Source organism: Lampris incognitus, chromosome 16 (genome assembly GCF_029633865.1).
Source record: "Lampris incognitus isolate fLamInc1 chromosome 16, fLamInc1.hap2, whole genome shotgun sequence".
Taxonomy (NCBI): domain Eukaryota; kingdom Metazoa; phylum Chordata; class Actinopteri; order Lampriformes; family Lampridae; genus Lampris; species Lampris incognitus.
In genome coordinates this window covers 26,545,902-26,563,573 of record NC_079226.1, presented here as the reverse complement: position 1 = coordinate 26,563,573, position 17,672 = coordinate 26,545,902, and the positions used below count along the sequence as shown (strand labels likewise).

The 17,672-nt window shown below is 43.5% G+C and overlaps 1 protein-coding gene across 1 annotated transcript in view; it reads right to left on the bottom strand.

Annotated features, from left to right (window-relative positions):
- The window catches only part of dync1h1 (dynein, cytoplasmic 1, heavy chain 1), a 53,960-nt gene that overhangs the window by 14,496 nt on the left and 21,792 nt on the right, over positions 1 to 17,672 (bottom strand). The window contains exons 34-56 of the mRNA XM_056296515.1: positions 16,126 to 16,282; positions 15,553 to 15,777; positions 14,704 to 14,934; positions 14,117 to 14,257; positions 13,665 to 13,898; positions 9,880 to 10,086; positions 9,669 to 9,790; positions 9,171 to 9,336; positions 8,617 to 8,780; positions 7,996 to 8,125; positions 7,757 to 7,890; positions 7,382 to 7,496; positions 7,140 to 7,301; positions 5,973 to 6,187; positions 4,559 to 4,763; positions 4,236 to 4,409; positions 3,945 to 4,064; positions 3,679 to 3,799; positions 2,737 to 2,932; positions 1,768 to 1,885; positions 1,201 to 1,416; positions 681 to 893; positions 52 to 179 (exon numbers count right to left, since the gene is read on the bottom strand). Coding sequence (XP_056152490.1) covers positions 52 to 179; positions 681 to 893; positions 1,201 to 1,416; positions 1,768 to 1,885; positions 2,737 to 2,932; positions 3,679 to 3,799; positions 3,945 to 4,064; positions 4,236 to 4,409; positions 4,559 to 4,763; positions 5,973 to 6,187; positions 7,140 to 7,301; positions 7,382 to 7,496; positions 7,757 to 7,890; positions 7,996 to 8,125; positions 8,617 to 8,780; positions 9,171 to 9,336; positions 9,669 to 9,790; positions 9,880 to 10,086; positions 13,665 to 13,898; positions 14,117 to 14,257; positions 14,704 to 14,934; positions 15,553 to 15,777; positions 16,126 to 16,282 — 3,894 coding nt within the window. The remainder of the gene's footprint in view (positions 1 to 51; positions 180 to 680; positions 894 to 1,200; positions 1,417 to 1,767; positions 1,886 to 2,736; positions 2,933 to 3,678; positions 3,800 to 3,944; positions 4,065 to 4,235; positions 4,410 to 4,558; positions 4,764 to 5,972; positions 6,188 to 7,139; positions 7,302 to 7,381; positions 7,497 to 7,756; positions 7,891 to 7,995; positions 8,126 to 8,616; positions 8,781 to 9,170; positions 9,337 to 9,668; positions 9,791 to 9,879; positions 10,087 to 13,664; positions 13,899 to 14,116; positions 14,258 to 14,703; positions 14,935 to 15,552; positions 15,778 to 16,125; positions 16,283 to 17,672) is intronic.

Genomic DNA, 17,672 nt, shown 5'->3' with positions numbered 1-17,672 from the left:
ATAACCTGTACTTTTAAGATATCCTGCATACTGAATAGAGAAAACACCAACCTATTGAACCTCTTCAGCATGATGGCATTCTCAGTACATAGGTCATCAGCTGGGAGGGAGTTGGCCTGCCAGCGGAGCCTCTCGTCTGCATTGGAAAGGTACTCCGTCCTGGCAATGTCTGTGCGGAACTAAAAAAGAAATTCAGCATAGACTGTCAGTAATGTTACAGGTTTTCTGGCAACACATTAAAAGTATATTCAATTATATGTAATACAGCATATGTTGGTACCCATTAAATCATCTATAAAAGTCATTAAAATCTAAAGATTATTCTCCCCCTTAAAAGATAGTCAACATATATTCTTTGGTCAGAGTTTTTTTAGGTTTTGCAATTTTCTCTTATCTGATTGTGGTCTTAACTGCATTGCCAGGCAATCAATTATGTGATGTTGGGTTTGTGTGTCCAACTTTATATAGCTACATACTGACCTGTGGGTTACGAAATTACAGCCAATTTTTAAGAAAGTGTTTGGGAGTTAACCAGCGTAGATCTTTGGTAACAATGACAATCCAGAACGGTATCCTTCAGACAATCTGGCAGGTGGTTTTGGATTAACAAGATAAACTCTTCAACCAGTGCTATTAGACCCTACAACAGAGTCTGCATCATGTTTATAAAATGGAAGTACCTGGATGTTGGCTTGCTGCAGGTGATGAGACCAGGTGGTGAACAAATTCTGCCTCATCTGCTGATCAAAGTAGCCAGCATAGGCAATGAACGCCGCAGAGAGCAGACAGTCTCCAGCAATGGTGGACATCTGGTTCTTGAATGTCTCGCTGGTCTGCTCCCAACGCTCCCTCTCAGCTGACAAGCTCTTTAGCAGCGCTGTGCTGCGGTTTACCTGGAAGCAGAAAGCAGAAAATCAGACTGTAGGATTATTTGGGGGAAGAAAAAAAAACTCTCAATGTAATTGTAGTGCAGAAGTCAGGTTGGCTGTTTTAAGTGTGAACCCTGAGATATCAAGATGGGATAGACAGGAACAGTGAAAGAGATGGTGAAGCAGATGGTTACAGCCATCATACACCAAAAACTATGACAAGGCTAGGGGAGCCTTGATGACCTGGCCTCAGAGAGGAAAATGATTGGATGACAAATGGAACCTTAAGGGGCAGATGAATACGGCAGATTAAGTGATATCAAGAAATTACCTTAGCCTCAACTGCAGCCAAGTCAGCCTTGATGGCCTGGGCCTCTGAGATGAGAATGGCATACTCCTCCTTGTAGCGAGCAATGCTGGCCTCCAGGTCTTTGATCATCTGTTCCACTTCCTCTGCCTTTGACTTGTTGTCCTTGGCATCATCTTCGAGCTTCTGCAGCTCGTTACGCAAAGGCTCCACACGCTTCAGCATGTCAGCATAGTTCAGCTATTGGAGAGGGAGAAGAGTGTTAAAAAGGTCCAAAACTGGGTGCACTTGTGGCACTCTTCACTGTGCTAACTAATGAGGTGAGAGCTGCCAAATGTATCCTAAGTACACCAGAAATGTTGGATTATAATCACAATAATTTTACGGGAATTAAAGCAACAAAAAAAAAAAAACATATTAGCTGTAGCAAGAAAAATGGACTGGCTATATATGTACACATACATAATGCAAATGCAGACATCCTTGAATATTATCTAATCATCAGGCATTTTTGTTTGATTATTCTGTTTTGTCTCCCATTCACCTAAGTTATAAAAAGGTGTGCGGCTGGTGCTCTTTGGGCCTTCTCACCTGAGCAATGGCCCATTTCACCATAGGTCCACAGGCAAGGGAGGCTCGATTGACCTGCTCATAGTTGTACGAAGGGTTAGAGAGGTAATTCTTCTTCATCTTTTCACGGATGGAGTCACTGGAGTGATCAAAAACAATGTCAGAAGTGAAGGTGAAAAAAACAAAAAACAAAACCAAAAAAATCAAAAATCAGAACAACCATCAAGTATAGAGAGATGATTATGGAACAGATAAAGGGGTAGGTGAGGGATGTGGAAGAGAATTAATTTGCACCTGGAGCTGGAAATAGCAGGAGAGGTGTGTATTCCACATAATTTGATTTCTTCTTTGCATGATGCAACTGAAACTGTAAATCACTTAACTACAACTAGAAGTCAGAACTGGCTGTTACTGATCCGGACAGGCTTATTGTACTCCAGAAAGATGATCACAAGTTTGATCAGCAGGTTTTACAATTTCAGTGACTCAAAAATCAGCTGAAAGTAATTTTTCTCTGAAATGTCAAGAAATACAAAGTTAAGCAGTAGGTGCCAGATTAATCGAGAATATGATTGTGCCGCCCTCTGACTCTTGACAGACTGGACGTTACGACAGCGGTACCTCATTTCCTCAGAGGAAAAGTTGACTATACTGCTGATGAAATTGTCTCTGATAATAACTTGTCGAATCTTTTTCCAGTCACTGGTCTCCTCGCCCAGCAGCAGGCAGATAGACTCCAGGGCCAGCTTGACGGCTGCTGGGGGATTAGTCATGGCCCGAACTTCTACTAGGTGCTGCCGTTTTATAGAGCTCACCGCTAGGTAGGGAGGGAGGAATGTGGTGGAGGTGAGTAGACAGGGGAGGACAGTAGAGTGGGGTTGTGACAGAGGTACAGATAGAGAGAGAGATGGAGATAGAGACAGAGATGGATGGAAAGAGAGAAAGGGAAACTCTTTAGTGAACAGTGTTATCTGATTTCTTTCTTTTCACCTGATTTCGTCAGCAGAGAAGTTGACGATGGTGGGGATAAAGTTCTCCCTCATGATGATGGAGCGGATCTGTTTCCAGTCTGTGGTGCTCTCTCCAAGGAGCAGGCAGATGGACTCCAGGGCCAGCTTCACGGCCCCGGGTGGGTTGGCCATAGAACGCACCTCTACCAGGTGCTGCTTCTTGATGGACTTAACAGCTATAGGTACCAAGTGAAAGTGGATTAGGAGAGATAGGGCAGTGATCAAAGGGGGATGTGAGTTGAAGACAAAGAGGATAAAACTTTAAACGAGGAACTTTTGGACCGAAGAGCTTGTCTGGACCAAGAGAAGATGTCTCAAGGGAAATAATAAATCTATGTTGCGATTCTACACACCTGGACAACGTCTATCATTTCACCTCTTGCCATTACAGCACAATATATTGAGTGTACAACTATAGCACTACTATTGTACTCTAACATTTCATAAGATCAAGGTTTCCCCCAGAAAAGTAGTTTGGGGGTGGGAGGTTTAGAGGGAGTGCCTTGGAAGCAGGGTGTGTGAGCCTAATGATGTGAGGTGGCATGGTTTGCAGTATTTAGGGATGCACCGATACCGTGATACTGTCCTCATGTACCTGTACTTGTAAAACTACTCCGATAAAACTGCAACCGATACCATATTAGACAACTCCTGCTGAAATTGTGAAAAGGGAGCGGTACGTTTCTTCACCAGTCATACGGGAAGAGGAGGAGATGGAGCCAGATAGACAACGCGGAGCAACGGCCGAGAAGCAGATGAACACATTGATGTGTCATCCAAACGGAGCAAGAAATGACAAAGTTACGGCACTCCACTTATAAAGGTGTCAGGAGAAATCCTGAAAGATAAGTAGATTTTATCTGTGAAAATGTTACTGAAATACACCACAAACAAGGTTGAATGTGAGTGAAGTACACAATACCATTTTGAGCTTCAATTACAGCAGGCTCCACCTGGTCCAAGTCCTCCTTGACACTCAGCTGTTTGTCCTTGATCACTTCCTGCTGCTTGTACACAGCTTCCTGGATCTCCTGACTCATCACCTAGAATCACCATGGAAACAGATATAAATGAGAGTAGGATTTTATGTTGTAGCCATATCCAAGGCTCCAGAAGACAGTTATTTTAGGTCCTTAGATCTGTGTCCAACAACAAGATTTTGAATCCATATAAAGCGGCAGGTCATACCTTTTTCTTTTCAGCCTCCTGCTGGTCCTTGACCATTTTCTTAAGCTTGTCATTGGCAGCAGCATTCTTCACCTCCAGCTCCTGGCTCTTGATTCTCAGATCACGGCGTAGCTCCTCCACCTTAGTAGGGACACAGGGAAAACAAGATGGTCAGTCATCCATGTAACAATCAGAGTGGCTAAAAGCCAAGTCCTAGGGGTGGGGCCAATGACAAATAAAAGAAAAGGGGTACTTAATGCCTATGTCTTAATGTTATCTTTTTAAAAGCTGATTATGCTTTAATCTGTTTACCTGGTCCACAGTCTCCTTGATCTTGCGGAGACCAACGTTAAGGTGCATCTGCTGCTCCTCAAGCTCACTGCGTTTCTCGTTGAACAAGTTGGCATAGTGGTTGATGAAGTCTAGGTAGTGGCGAGGAGTGATGGCCATGGTGCGACCGCCGCGCTTTGCCAGACGGCTGTTGGCCTGAAGGGATTAACACCACATAGGACAAAAATATCAAGAGTGAGTACATCAATTGGGTTCAAACTTACGACTAAAGCAGAATATAGCAAGCCACTCATCCTCTCATTCTCCTGTCATGGTCAATTTCAGAACTGTACAAATAACCGCACCTGATGCAGTGTCTGGTGTACGAACACGCAGCCATTGACAATGGCCTCACGGTGAGTAGGAGGCTGGGGCATTTTGTCGTAGATGATGGGCATGTAGTCTGGCACCTTGTAGTTGGGCTTCTCCAAGTCCATCTTACTGGTGAACTCCTTACCCACCTGGTAAAGAGCCTCTGTGGACCAGTCTCCAAACCAGTTCAGCACACACCTGACATGGGAGGGGACAATGAACACATGAACCAGGTCTTAAGCTATGTTCACATTGTACCTTAGACCGTACCCAATTCTTCCACAAATATAATTAAAACAAAAACAAACTGAATTCATGTAGATTTTATGTCCTTCTCCAAGGCACAGATCACTGTTGTCATTACTTTGCACTGGCAGGCTTAATGTAAAGTTTTGTGCCTTGACCAGGTCAGACCAGGAAAAAGATGGGAGGACATCTGTGATCGAAATCAGTGGAGAAACTTCACAGACTTTGTATCTTTTTGGGAAGATGCCTCGATTCTAGCTAAACTTAAGGGCACATATTGTATTCAGCCCTGTGAGGGCCTGGCGGCCTGTCCAGGGTGTCCCCCTGCCTGCCGTCCAATGACTGCTGGGATAGGCTCCAGCATCCCCGCGACCCTGACAGCAGGGTAAGTGGTTTGGATGATGGATGGGTGGATGGCTGAGTACAGTCCCAAGTTGTCATTTGTTTGCTTATGCACTTGCTTGACAAAGCTTGGGTTACCTTGGGTAACTTTCATAAATGAATGTCATTCAGACAAAATAAATCCAAACTACAAACAAAAAAACAAAAAAAAACCCCACACAATTGAGCACTAAGGCACGTAGTTTGGATGTTGTCTTACTAGCACAAAAATGTAGGAGAATGTCCTTTAAAGTTGAGCTGAAATGAAAAATACTTTTTAACCCATTTATATCACATATCCGGTCATATTGTGCACTTATTTAACAATATATGCAACAAAAAAAAATCAAAATCAATCATATTTTCTTCCCGTAAAACAAAATATGATGCGTGCTTACATAGGCTTGAACCAACCAATTTCAACCAATGATATCATGAAATCCACCCACCAATCAATCTTCAACTTCTAGTGGCACAGAGCTAAGATTCATTAGTTAGCTAGCTAGCAATATGCCCACTTTTCAACATTCACATCAAATTCCTCCCAACGTTATGTCCCCGCCTGTCTATCCAGTTTAACTCGTAAACTTGTCACGATATGGAATCAGATACTCTCGAAATGCCGTTTCAGCTGGACTTTAAATATACTATATTATAATTATTAGTCGTTTGGATTGAGATGCTCGTGCAAACTAGGATGATATAGTATATAATCATTGAGTCTGGTTTAGTGTGTGTGTGTGTGTGTGTGTGTGCGTGCGCGCATGCATGCATGCCAACCTGTTGAAAAGGGCAGGTGATGTGGCAGCCCTATCCTTCAGGCCCTCTGATGAGGGATTCATAGTGAAGACAACGTGCAGGTTCCTGATGACCTGGCTAGTGAACCACTTGTAAAGCTCTTCATGTGTGTCCAGCATCAGGCCCTCCTTTTGAGCTCCCTCCTTACACTGGGTCATCAGGGTTGCATACTCATCTCCCTCAAACAGACCAGGAACCTGTTGAGAACAGGAACATGTTTCCAAATTTAGAAAGCTGAAACAATCAAAAACAGTGCTTTATCCCAGAGGAAATCTAGTCAGTAGAATTGGATGAGAGTCTGTCTCTAACAGCCCTTTTCCAACAACCCAGTGCTCGTGCCTAATCTAGAGTCATTTCCTTGCATTTCCCCCGAAAAAAAGAATGGTGCTAGTGCCAAAAGGCTAGCACTGGCACAGCTCTCCAAAATTGCTGGTCCAAAAGTTGGAACCTCTGATGTCAGTGGCTATGGGAGGGGCTACTGCAAGAAATTCACCGCCATTTTGATAAAACATGAGTGAAAGCAACAGCAGCGAGAGGCTTCTCAAAAGCAGTGAAATAAAAGTCAATTTATAAAAAGCAAGCAAAGCAGATGCATTCTGTCCACCATGATACCCCCCCCCCCATGAAAATTACCCCCAACTTCCACTACGCAATGTTCAGTTCTCAAGCCTGTCAAAATACAGGCCAGTTCTCAAAAGGCACCGAGGCAGAACTGACTCCGCACTAGCACGGTCGCCAGCACTGTCCTGATGGAAAAGAGATATAAGTGGGCTTTAATTGTCAGAACCTGTCATTGGTCTTTGTCAGGTAATGCCCACAAATAAAATCAGCTAAATTCACTGGGGACAAAGATTCAGTTTACCTGTGTTCCTTTTCCTTATTTCAATATACATTTGTATATTCTGCAAGTATCATATTAATAACATGGTACCTTATTGGGCCCTGTAGAGATTCATGTTTTGCTCAAGGATACTTCAGAAAAGTTGAACCCACTTCCTCTGGGTGAAAGACTCACCACTAGCCTACCCTGCCATTTGCATGACTAGCACGTAACAAGCCTATTAGTATTATCAAGTACACAAGCAGTATTTCCCCCACATGGTAATGCATGGTGTGATGTATGAAATGCCAAGGAAGACAGTATGTTACCTCCCCGTTGGCCAGCAATGTGTTCATTCTCTCCAGGAAGCCCGAGTCCAGCACATTGGACTCATCCATGATGAAGGCGATCTTCTCGTTCTTGCAGCCAGAGCGACGCAGTACCGTACGTAGATCCTCATCAAAGTCCTCCCCAGTGTACTTTCTATGCACCTGGACACACACAAAAATACTGCTCAGCACAAATGGATTGACATACCAGCATGATTCTTTTTTGTGTGTACTGCACTGACCTTGATCTGGTAGACACTCAGTCCATTCATCCAGGCAACGAAGCGAGACAAGGTGGTCTTTCCTGCTCCGCTCACGCCAATCAGTAGAAGGTGACCCTGGGGCTGACGGAAGATTCTGAAGCGGTGAAAAAAAAAAAAGAGAAAAAAAAGATTAAAGTGGCCCTTAATATTTACTCAGATTGTAAGACCATTATTATGACAATGCAACAAAGTAGGCAATGTCAATAAATATTCATAGTCCACAGAAAATTCTAAACAGACAATTTTCATTACACCTCTACAAGTTTAGCAGCAACAAGCCCATTAGAAGTTTGACACTGCAATACCAAACATCACAAGCAAAGTAGTCTTTGAGATAAGGGGGTTGTTACTCACCGGTCAATCCTGAGGACATGATCTAGCACCTCGTTGAACAGCACAAGAGGAACATCAAGCTCCTCTTCATAGAAGACCTTCAGACGAGCCTTCACATAGTCTCTCAACTCTTCCTGCTCCACTGGAATGTAGTCCTGTAGACATAGAAAGATGCTCAGTAAAAACTGATGATGTGATCCACACCCTTGTAACTGTCAATGCTGGAATACCACGGCAAGGTCAACTTGTCAGTGGTTTACCTTGGACAGCCAGTTGCTGTAGAGGATAGGTCTGTTAAGAGCCTTCTCCTTATCGATGTTGGGGAAGTGCTTGAGAGCTACCACGTCAATGTTCTCGTCTGTCCAGCGTCTTTCTTCATCCCCAACCAGCCTAGGAAGGGAATAAGGTCAAACAAACCTTAAATCTCAAAATATTTGTGCGATAAGCAGTGGGTTTGATTGGTGTACCTGGCACTTACAAGATGTACTTATCAAATGCCCCTTTTCCACTACATGGTACCGGCTCAACTCGACTCAACTCGCAGAGTGTAATTTTCCATTACTGTAACAGTACCCCCTCGGTGTAGCTGGTCTGCATTGATTTTGGTACCCGCTCCAGTTTTTTTGGAACCTCGACAAAGGTGGTACTAGAAAAGTGTAAACAGTTACCAAAATGCCGCTATTTTCCAGTAATGGAAAACGGATAAGTCGAGTCGAGTTGAGCTGGTACCATGTAGTGGAAAGGGGCAAAATTAAGTCTCTTTTAACAGCAGATGTACGTTATACATCAGAACTTAACTTTAGTTAATTGGTCTACCCCAAAAGTATTGTCTTAATGAGTGGCTCTCAACAACACCTTAAACTATCTCCCCCTAAACCCACCTGTCCTGGAAAAGACGCAGGGCCTCGTGGGCCCAGATGCGGATAAGCCCTTCCACAGGTAGGGTTTCCAGGGGCCGCAAGGCCTCAAATATGCCCCTCACCCAGCGTGTCATCTCTCTGGGAGAGTAGATGTAATGAGGCTGTGTGTCCTGGGTGAAACGCTCCTATAGGGAAGACAGATGAAGGAGTAGAGTGACATTTCATTTAAAATGAAAGCAGTGATTGAAAACAGATTCCCAGTTTGTTTCCATGGTCTGTATATTTGAACTCCTTTGGTTCTCCTTGCCCCCTATGTTCTGTTGTTTTTTGTTGTCCATCAGTGATGTGTCAATTCTGCCTTGGTGTTTTGTATGTTTTGTTTGTGTGAGAGTTTTATATATACTGGCTGCAAACTAATTTCCCTTTAAGGGACAATAAAGATACTTTGACTTTGACAGTTGGCCAGTGTGATAAGCGTTTACAGGCTTTATGACTACCAACTAAATGTAATGTTATAAAGGACATGAGATTCATCAGTGAGCTCAACTGAGCATCCATCTTGGTGCAAACCTTACCTGAGACATGGTGTAGAACTCCACCATGGCAGCAGTGAGGGGTTCAGCATAGGTGCGCAGAGAGGGGATGAGGCGCAGCATGGCACGGTTGAATGTCCCATAGATCTGGGTGAGAGATGCAGGGCCAGGATAGTCCACATACACCACAGGAACATGACGCAGGAACCTGTATATAACAACAACACAACACTGAGTGTCAATACTTATCTATATAAAAAGTATCCATTTTATAAAAATTTGACAGCATTAATCTCCTTTTTAAGAGATAGTATTTACTTCTGGTAACATTTTAAGGGACATTCCTCTCAGCTCACCACTTACTGACAGGATTATTGCATCACTATTTTATATGACAGATATGACAGATTATTGCATCATTATTGCATATGACAGATTATTGCATAATGACAGATTATTGCATCATTATTGCATATGACAGACATGGCAGATTATTGCATCATTATTTTATATGACAGATCTTAAGGCTATGTACCGTACCTGTGTGTGAGGGGCTTTCTGCCAGGGTCGGTAGGAGGATTACAGGCTCCTACAAACTGGATTCTCTCCAGTTTGACCCAGGTCTGGTCTGAGGTGCGGTAGAACCCTCCATGCTCCACCATCTACAGAGAAATCATGACCAGGGAGATTAAACATCTTACCATACCAGATGAGACACACATACTTTATTTTCTGGCCGTTCACATCATACCTGTCTGATGAAGGAGATGACCCTCTGCGTGCCGTACTTGTCCATGTCTGGCAGATTGATCTCATCACAAAACAGTACCAGCCATTTGCCCAGCTGGACAGGGGAGAGGACCACTCCGTTGGGGGTACGGCGGTATTCGCAGTAGTGGTCGAAGGTCTTCAGCAGCAACTCTGGGGTGGTGGCACTAGAGAAGTTCAGACCCACAACCTGAGAAAGAGGACAGGAAGTTAAAAAGGGTTTATTGGCAGGTGGACCTGAGGCAAGTTTCTTATCCTTAAGGGAAAAGTCACAAGTTAACACACACATGCAAACAACCCAGTTGAGCTTCAATAGGTGTGGCTGACATGTCTTGATACATGCTCAAAAATCCAGGTAAGAAAATCAAAGAAGGTTGATTCAGTTCATCTGGATACGTTTATAGACAGATATGTTTCGAGTGACATCTTCAGCTTAAACTGACTGCAGGTAACCTCACCCTTTATAAGCAATATAGTTGCATAATGACCGAAGCCAGTGACCAGTTTCATATACAAATATGGTTGTGACCATTAACAAGAGTTCTAATGGTCATGTGCACAGAGGATTTGGGAATGTTTGCAATCATAGCATTGTAAGATGGCGACATTTGTACTCTTAGCCCCCCCCAATCGGTTCAGGGATGGTCGTTCCCTCTTAACATAGATAATAATAACTATAATCATTACATTTCACCCAAAGCGCTTCACATTGAAGGGGGTAACTCACTTCAACCACCACCAATGTGTAGCACGCGGCAGCCATTTTGCACCAACGCTTGCCACACATCAGCTTGAGGTGTGAGGGAGGAATCCTTGAGCCAGTTACACGGGGGGATGATTAGGCGGCCAGGTGGAGACAGCCAGCTTGGGAATTTTGCCAGGACACTGGGGAACCCCCTACTCTTTGCGATAAGTGCCATGGGATCTTTAATGACCACAGTGAGTCAGGACCTCGGTTTAGCGTGTCACCTGAAGGACGGCATCTGCTACAGCACAGTATCCCTGTCACTGCACTGGGGCACTTGGATTTGATGTTGTTTTTATTAGGACCAGAGGGAAGACTGCCCCCTTCTGGCCCACCAACACCACTTCCAGCAGCAACTCAGTTCTCCCAGGAGGTCTCCAATCCAAGTACAAGTACAAGCCCATACCTGCTTAGCTTCCATCATTTGACAGAGCCAGGGTACATGCTGGTATGGCTGCCTACAATTTAAGCGAAAAAATAATAAAATATCTTTGATTATATTGTTATATGTCCAATATAGCCTTCTCACATACAATTTGGTCCATGTAGTACAATTTGGTGATCATGTAGTTTACATGAACCATACAGTCTAGCCTTTTGGCATGCAATCGGCTGCACATAAAACACCAAAAATTACAAATAAACTTTGCACTCAAGCAAAACTCACATGCAGCCTATTTCACAGACCTAAATATGACGCATCAATGTTGCGATGCGATTTAGCTACATAGATTGGCCTATTTCCACCCACCTGACATCTTCCGGTCAGGGAAAATGGCAGCGCGAACTCATGTTTGCAGCAGCCTCACCCAGTTCCGACTATGCAGTGTCTTTATCCATGTCTACGTCTGAGTTTGTGTTATCGTGTGAAGAATTATGTCTGTGATCATCAATTTCGTTTGATGGCTGGGAGAGCTGGCATTGGATCGGCTGGGAGAGCTTGGGTTGCTGCGTCCTGCGGGCCGAGGGACCATGGCCCTGCCTGGAGCTGCACCCGAAGAGGAAACACCGGGGGCGGTCTAATAGGACGCGGAAGCAGGGCAGGCTAACCTAACTGCTAGCCCATACAGACCGGCAGTTCCAATAACATCGAGGGCGGTCTGGTGGCAGCCTTACCCAGCATCAACTGTGCAGTGTTTTTGTCTGCGTTTGTGTCTTCATGTGGAGTGAGGGGGAGGTGTATCAATGGTTTCTGGCTGAGAGAGCGAGCAACAATCGGCTGAGGGAGCCTGGTCTGCTGCGTCCGGTGGGCCCAGCTACGCCCGAAAAGGAAACACCAAGGGCAGTCTGACAGGGGGCAGGCTAAGCTAACTGCTACCCCATGTAGACTGGCAGTTCTGACAGTCATCCTGGCTGGCGTTAGTCCTCTGGACAGTGAAATCTTTTGGACTGTGTTGCAAAATTACTGAATGGACTGTGTTGACTGTTTGTGTTTTGTTTGTTTTTTTTCTTTGTTCTCTTTGTTTTTCTGTTTTTGGTGGTGTCGTTTTGTTTTGGATATGTGTTCTTTGTCTTTTATGTTGCACTGCTGTGGGCTGGGAGAAACGAAATTTCGTCTCTTCTGTGTACAAAAGTACATGAATGAGATGAAAAATTGTACCCGATTCCTTTTCCTTGATGCAAATTCATCAAATATTGGCTTAAAAGTCCTTAGCCACTTTCAGAATGGAGGCAAGATGTTTGTCTATGAGGCGGGATCTGTGAGAGCATTTGTTGATCTTCATCACAGAGAACATATGCTCCCACAAATTAAGTGCCCCCAAACATGCTCAGGACATTGAGGCAGAGCTGTGGCATCATGTTTGGGATGAATGGTGTGAACTTTCCTGCCCCAACAGAGTCAAAGTTGGCCTTCAGTGCGCCATTGCACTGTAATTCTATCAGTTCTAATTTAAGTGCTCTGGAGCGCTGTCCACATCAACTCCAAATGAATTTGTAAAAAGCTCAAACCTGTCAAAGTTGGCAAATCACCTGCTGAATTCTGCTTTGAGTGTCTTCAGTTTTTCCATGCATCTCTCTCTCGGGAAAGCAGTGGTAAGCACGTTTGCCACTGACTGACAGGTCGGATAGTGAACAGAATTTCCCTGCTGCATTTGGTTCTCACACAAACGTGGTTTTGTTCGAAAGGCTTTCACTGCGTCATGCATATCCGTGATCAGCTGTAGATGGCGCGGCCGTCTGTTCGGTTTGGCGTGCGCACAGGGCATGTGTCGCTGTGCAGACCACAGCTACAACTAAGTGGGCCAAAATCAATTGAGAACCTAAATTGATATGCGAGCCTTGATAGATGGCCTCTCTGACTCCCCGTTCAAACCAAACCAGCGTTACCTCCCTATCAAGGATGTCCACATCCTCATCCTTGAAAGAGTTTCGGGCATTATGCATCTGTCGCCATCTTACAATGCTATGATTGCAAACATTCTCAAATCATCTGTGAATAGCACACATGGCCATTGAAACACTAGTTAATGGTCACACTCATATTTGCATATGAAACTAGTTTTTGGTTTCAGTCTTTATGCAACTGTATTGTTATAAGGGGCGGGGTTACCTACAGACAGTTTAGACTGAAGATGTCACTTAATCAAGTGATGAAACATATCTGTCAATAAACGTTGTATCCAGATGAACTGATTCAACTTTCTTTGTGTGGCTGGAGTGTTTGATTCAGAGTCAATGTGGCTGTTGGGCAGCCACATTGCATTTTCCAATTTAAAGTAGTTCCACACACTGCAGATGTTTTAGCTACTTGTTGTGATATACTTTTTAAAAACACATGCCTCACTGCTGCAATCTGTGGATAATGTCAGTTTATAGTACACACCCGTTGTACACAGATTGAGTACAACGGGTAATTTACGACACCTAGATGGGGGACAAGGCAATAGAATAAACCAGTTTGGAATTTGATCAGGCTTAATATAGCTGATACTCCTCAATTAAAATCAGCCTTGATGGGCTTCGGTACCAATCTCTCTGATCGTATCATCTCTATGGAAAACAATCACTGTAGCGTTTCTCACCTCCATATCAGGCAGGGCCCTTAGGGCGCTGAACAGTGTCATGGTTTTTCCAGAGCCTGGAGGTCCACACAGCACAAGTGGCTTGTGTTCAGCCAGCCAGGTGTAGAGCAAGGCTTCATGGCGAACGGTGTCCAGAGTGGGAACCACCACATCTGGGGAAGCCACCTTATGAGTCTCCACCTCAATCTGGGGAACCTTGACCTGCCAGGACTGCCACTCACCTGAGATGCATACCTGGAAGGAGGAAGATAGGATTCCATGTAAAGAACAATTTTTGTTTTGTTGCAGATGAACAGTGGACATAGTAAAACCTCACATTTTAATAGTTTCAGAAGAACAAAACAAACGATACCTTAATTGAATGAACTGAAGGCTGTTAATTGTATTATTTCTAATTTTGCAAGCATGAAAGGGTGTCTTTAAAAGCTTTACAACTTTAAGTGCCTCTGTACCTCATAGTCAATGATGGGGACATTGGGAGCAGAGGGGAGGGGCACAGTGGTGATGCGGCGAATGTACTCCCCAAGCTCCCCCCTTATCTTCAACCGTCCGTCACCAGAGAAAGACCACAGCACAGCATAGATCACATATCTCTGTGTGGAAACAATAGCACATGACTCATCAGCTGCCAGTTAACATGTTTAAGCTTCATTATACCAGAGGTGTTCATATTTCACATTTGGGGGTTGTTGTGGTAGAATGGAAGTCTCTTGCTTACGGAACCTTATCTGTGCCCCCTATTTGGCGGAGGATCAAATCCCAAACATTTACAGTTTCTCACCAACTGTGTCCTCAATACAATGACCAGAAAATGGTAAACCATTTAATTCCCATAAAAAAAGTTTGATGGATCAATATAAATTGGTTTGGCAGGTTAATTCATCCCAAGTACATTAGTGAGCACCTCAAAATATTGTTAATGCTGCAACTTTACTGCGTGCTGACAGATGTACTGGTTGGAGGAATACAGAGTTCAAACTATTAAAAAGACACAATCCTGGTCCAGGAAAAATAAATGAAAGTTATGGCAGAACATTACCTGCATGTATCTCTCCAGCTGGTCAATGGGCATGGAGAAGTCAGGATGGTTGTTGTTGTACAGGGCAACATTCCGGCAGGCCTGATGCATCATGGAGAACAGAGAGCCCAGGCAACGCAGTCTGGTGAAGTCCATGATGTGCTCCATCTTGGAGGCATGCTCCAGAGCTTTGATCACCAGCCCCGTGGAGGTGAAGTAAGGCTGCAAAACGCTTGCAACATCACGCTGGATCTGTTAGAGAGAGAACACAATGGAATGCGTCAGATCATGGGATTGATGGAAGCAGAGGGAATAAAGAAGCTGTAGAAAAGAGCAAAATAATGAATGATCTTTCTTTGGTTGGATTTCAAATGACACTTTTATCCTGTCTTCCTGGGATATAGTCTAATAATCAGGTTGGCATGTGCCACTTTGGATCCTGGCCATTAGCTTTAGAATATAGGGCTGAGTGATATGGACAAAATCAAATATCACAATATTTTTCACCCAACACATCAATATCGATATTTTGACGATACTGTAGAGATGACTATTGCTGCTCTCACGAAAAATGTACATAATGACATTTTTGATAAACACTCATAAGTAATGTGGATGTGATGCCCAAACAGGTAGAGGCAAATAATATAACAGCTAGAACAGTCTAATAAGTTCAGAAAATTGCATCACTTTACTGTAATGCAGCCTTTAAAACCAGGAAAAGACACACTTATGCCAATGCCATGACATTAAAACATCCAAAATCCCAGATGATATCTACTCTTATATCACGATATTGATACAATATCGATATATTGCCCAGCCCTATTAGAAAATAGGCTAATAGGTGCATTGGCTGCTCAAATCCACCTGCAGCATGGCTGACACCGTCTCTTCCTCCTCCTCGGAGCCTTTCCTCATGCGCTGAGCCTCATCTTCTCCTTCGTCCAACGGGATGCTGCGGAGGCGAGCCAGGAAGTTGTTGAAAATCATGTCAGTGCTGAGGACGTCCTCACTGAACCAGACCATACCACAGCGAGACACAGTAGCCAGGGTGGCATACTTCAGGTCCTGTACTTCAAACATGATTCTCACCTGGGGAAAGAGTGAGAAAGTCACACGGTTTAAAAAAAGAAAAAAGGTGCAATGTCAGATTTGGCGCATTGTACCAAATCTGACATTTGGACTTTCTCTCCACCTTGTCAGTGCTTAAGCATTGGTTTTATGCTAGCTAGAACATAAAGGAAAATGCCAATAGTTTAGAAAACAAGTATGCTCATATATTAATCTATTTACTGCATTGGCTGTTCTGACTTCGAAATATCAAAATCCATTTTCTACAATGTGACACATTGGTATAAACACTGAACATTGGTTGTGTATGTCAGGTCATCAAAAAAAGCATTTATTTGCAAAAAGTGGCAAAAATTGCCATTTCTTTACATTGGGTGGCAGGCTGAGACGCTCTCCATTGGGAAGAGTAAGCAGCTTGTTGTCATCGAGGACGGAGTTGAGATTCTCAACCCATTCTGGGTCTACGTCGCCATCAAAGATGATCCACTGGCGCTTCTGCAGCTCACCACGTACATTGTCAATGATTCTGGAAATAAAGCATCAGCAAATGGAGTACACTACAAGGTCAAAGTAACGGAACACCAACATCATTGAGTCGTCAGCTGCACATTTTCTATTGTAACTTAATTTCACAAAGTAACATAATTTCACAATTGCTGACTATAACTGACACTGTAGACTATTCACTCAAGTTTCCAAAGTTGTGTATATACGTATCTGAAGATTGCTGTGTTGTTATTCTATGTTAAGTACACAGAAAGTCACGAAACCAGAGTCAAATTCCATGTTTGTGCAAACCTACGTGGCCAATAAACATGATTCTGATTATTGTAATCTTATCATGCTTTATCTACCATGATAAAAGTTTAATGTAATTCTTAACTTAACTTTTCAATTCTCCCACTAGAGCTAAATTTCTATGTTGCAAATTAATCATCCAAAATTGGAAATGTTGATCATTGTATGTCTTTTTTGATTTTAATATTCCTTGTAGCATCAAACAGCTTCAGGCATTGCAGGCTAGTCTTTACAGACCATTTATTACCCAATGTTACCACCTACAGGATTTTTTTTTAAATGCAGCCCTTCATTCACTCAGCTGTGACTCAACAATTAGACAATGGACAAATGGTTTTGACCGGTACCATTTTTTTCTTGACATCCGTCTCCTCCACACCCAATTACTGAGGACATTTCAGTTTTAACACATATCTGCATTAGTTAACCAAGGCTATGTAAGGCTAAAAAAATATGACTGATTTGAAGTACCGGGGGAATGAGGGAAAAACAAAACTATAAGATGGCACTCAGTAGAGTGCAGGCTATCTCCCTTTCTCCGGTGCTCGGACTTGCTGACAAACCACCCCATTTTTCGCCAGCTGGGAGAAGGGAAAATATGGAGGCACTGCCTGTGTACCTCCCTGTCTCCGGTGTGCAGACTTCCCAACTGAGGAGTTAGCACTCAATTGCGGTATAAAACAGGTTTTTCAAAGGTTTTGAATCACTGCAACCATGAGGTCACTGATCATACAGCCATAGTTGTGCATAAAAATTATAAGGCTGACAGGCCCAGTAGTATGCGAGATTAGCAGCGGACAGATACATGTACACACGGACAGAAAAAACAGTGTTGTTCCTGCCATTGTAAGACTTTTGCGCAGCGCCCAAGTCGACCGAGTGGGAAATATGGGGGAAAAAAAGTTTTTAATATGCAGCCCTCAAGTTACAAAAATCTACCTAATAAAAATGTTTTGCCTGTCAGTCTATCAGTGCGAGAAATGTTTTTGCCAGTGCGACAAAGTCTAATATCAGCTTGCACTTTCCAGAAAGAAAAGGTTTGCTATGTGACCATTTGGACTAACCTGTCTTTATTTGCATAACATAATAAAGCTGGGTAAACCGTTTACACTCGCGCA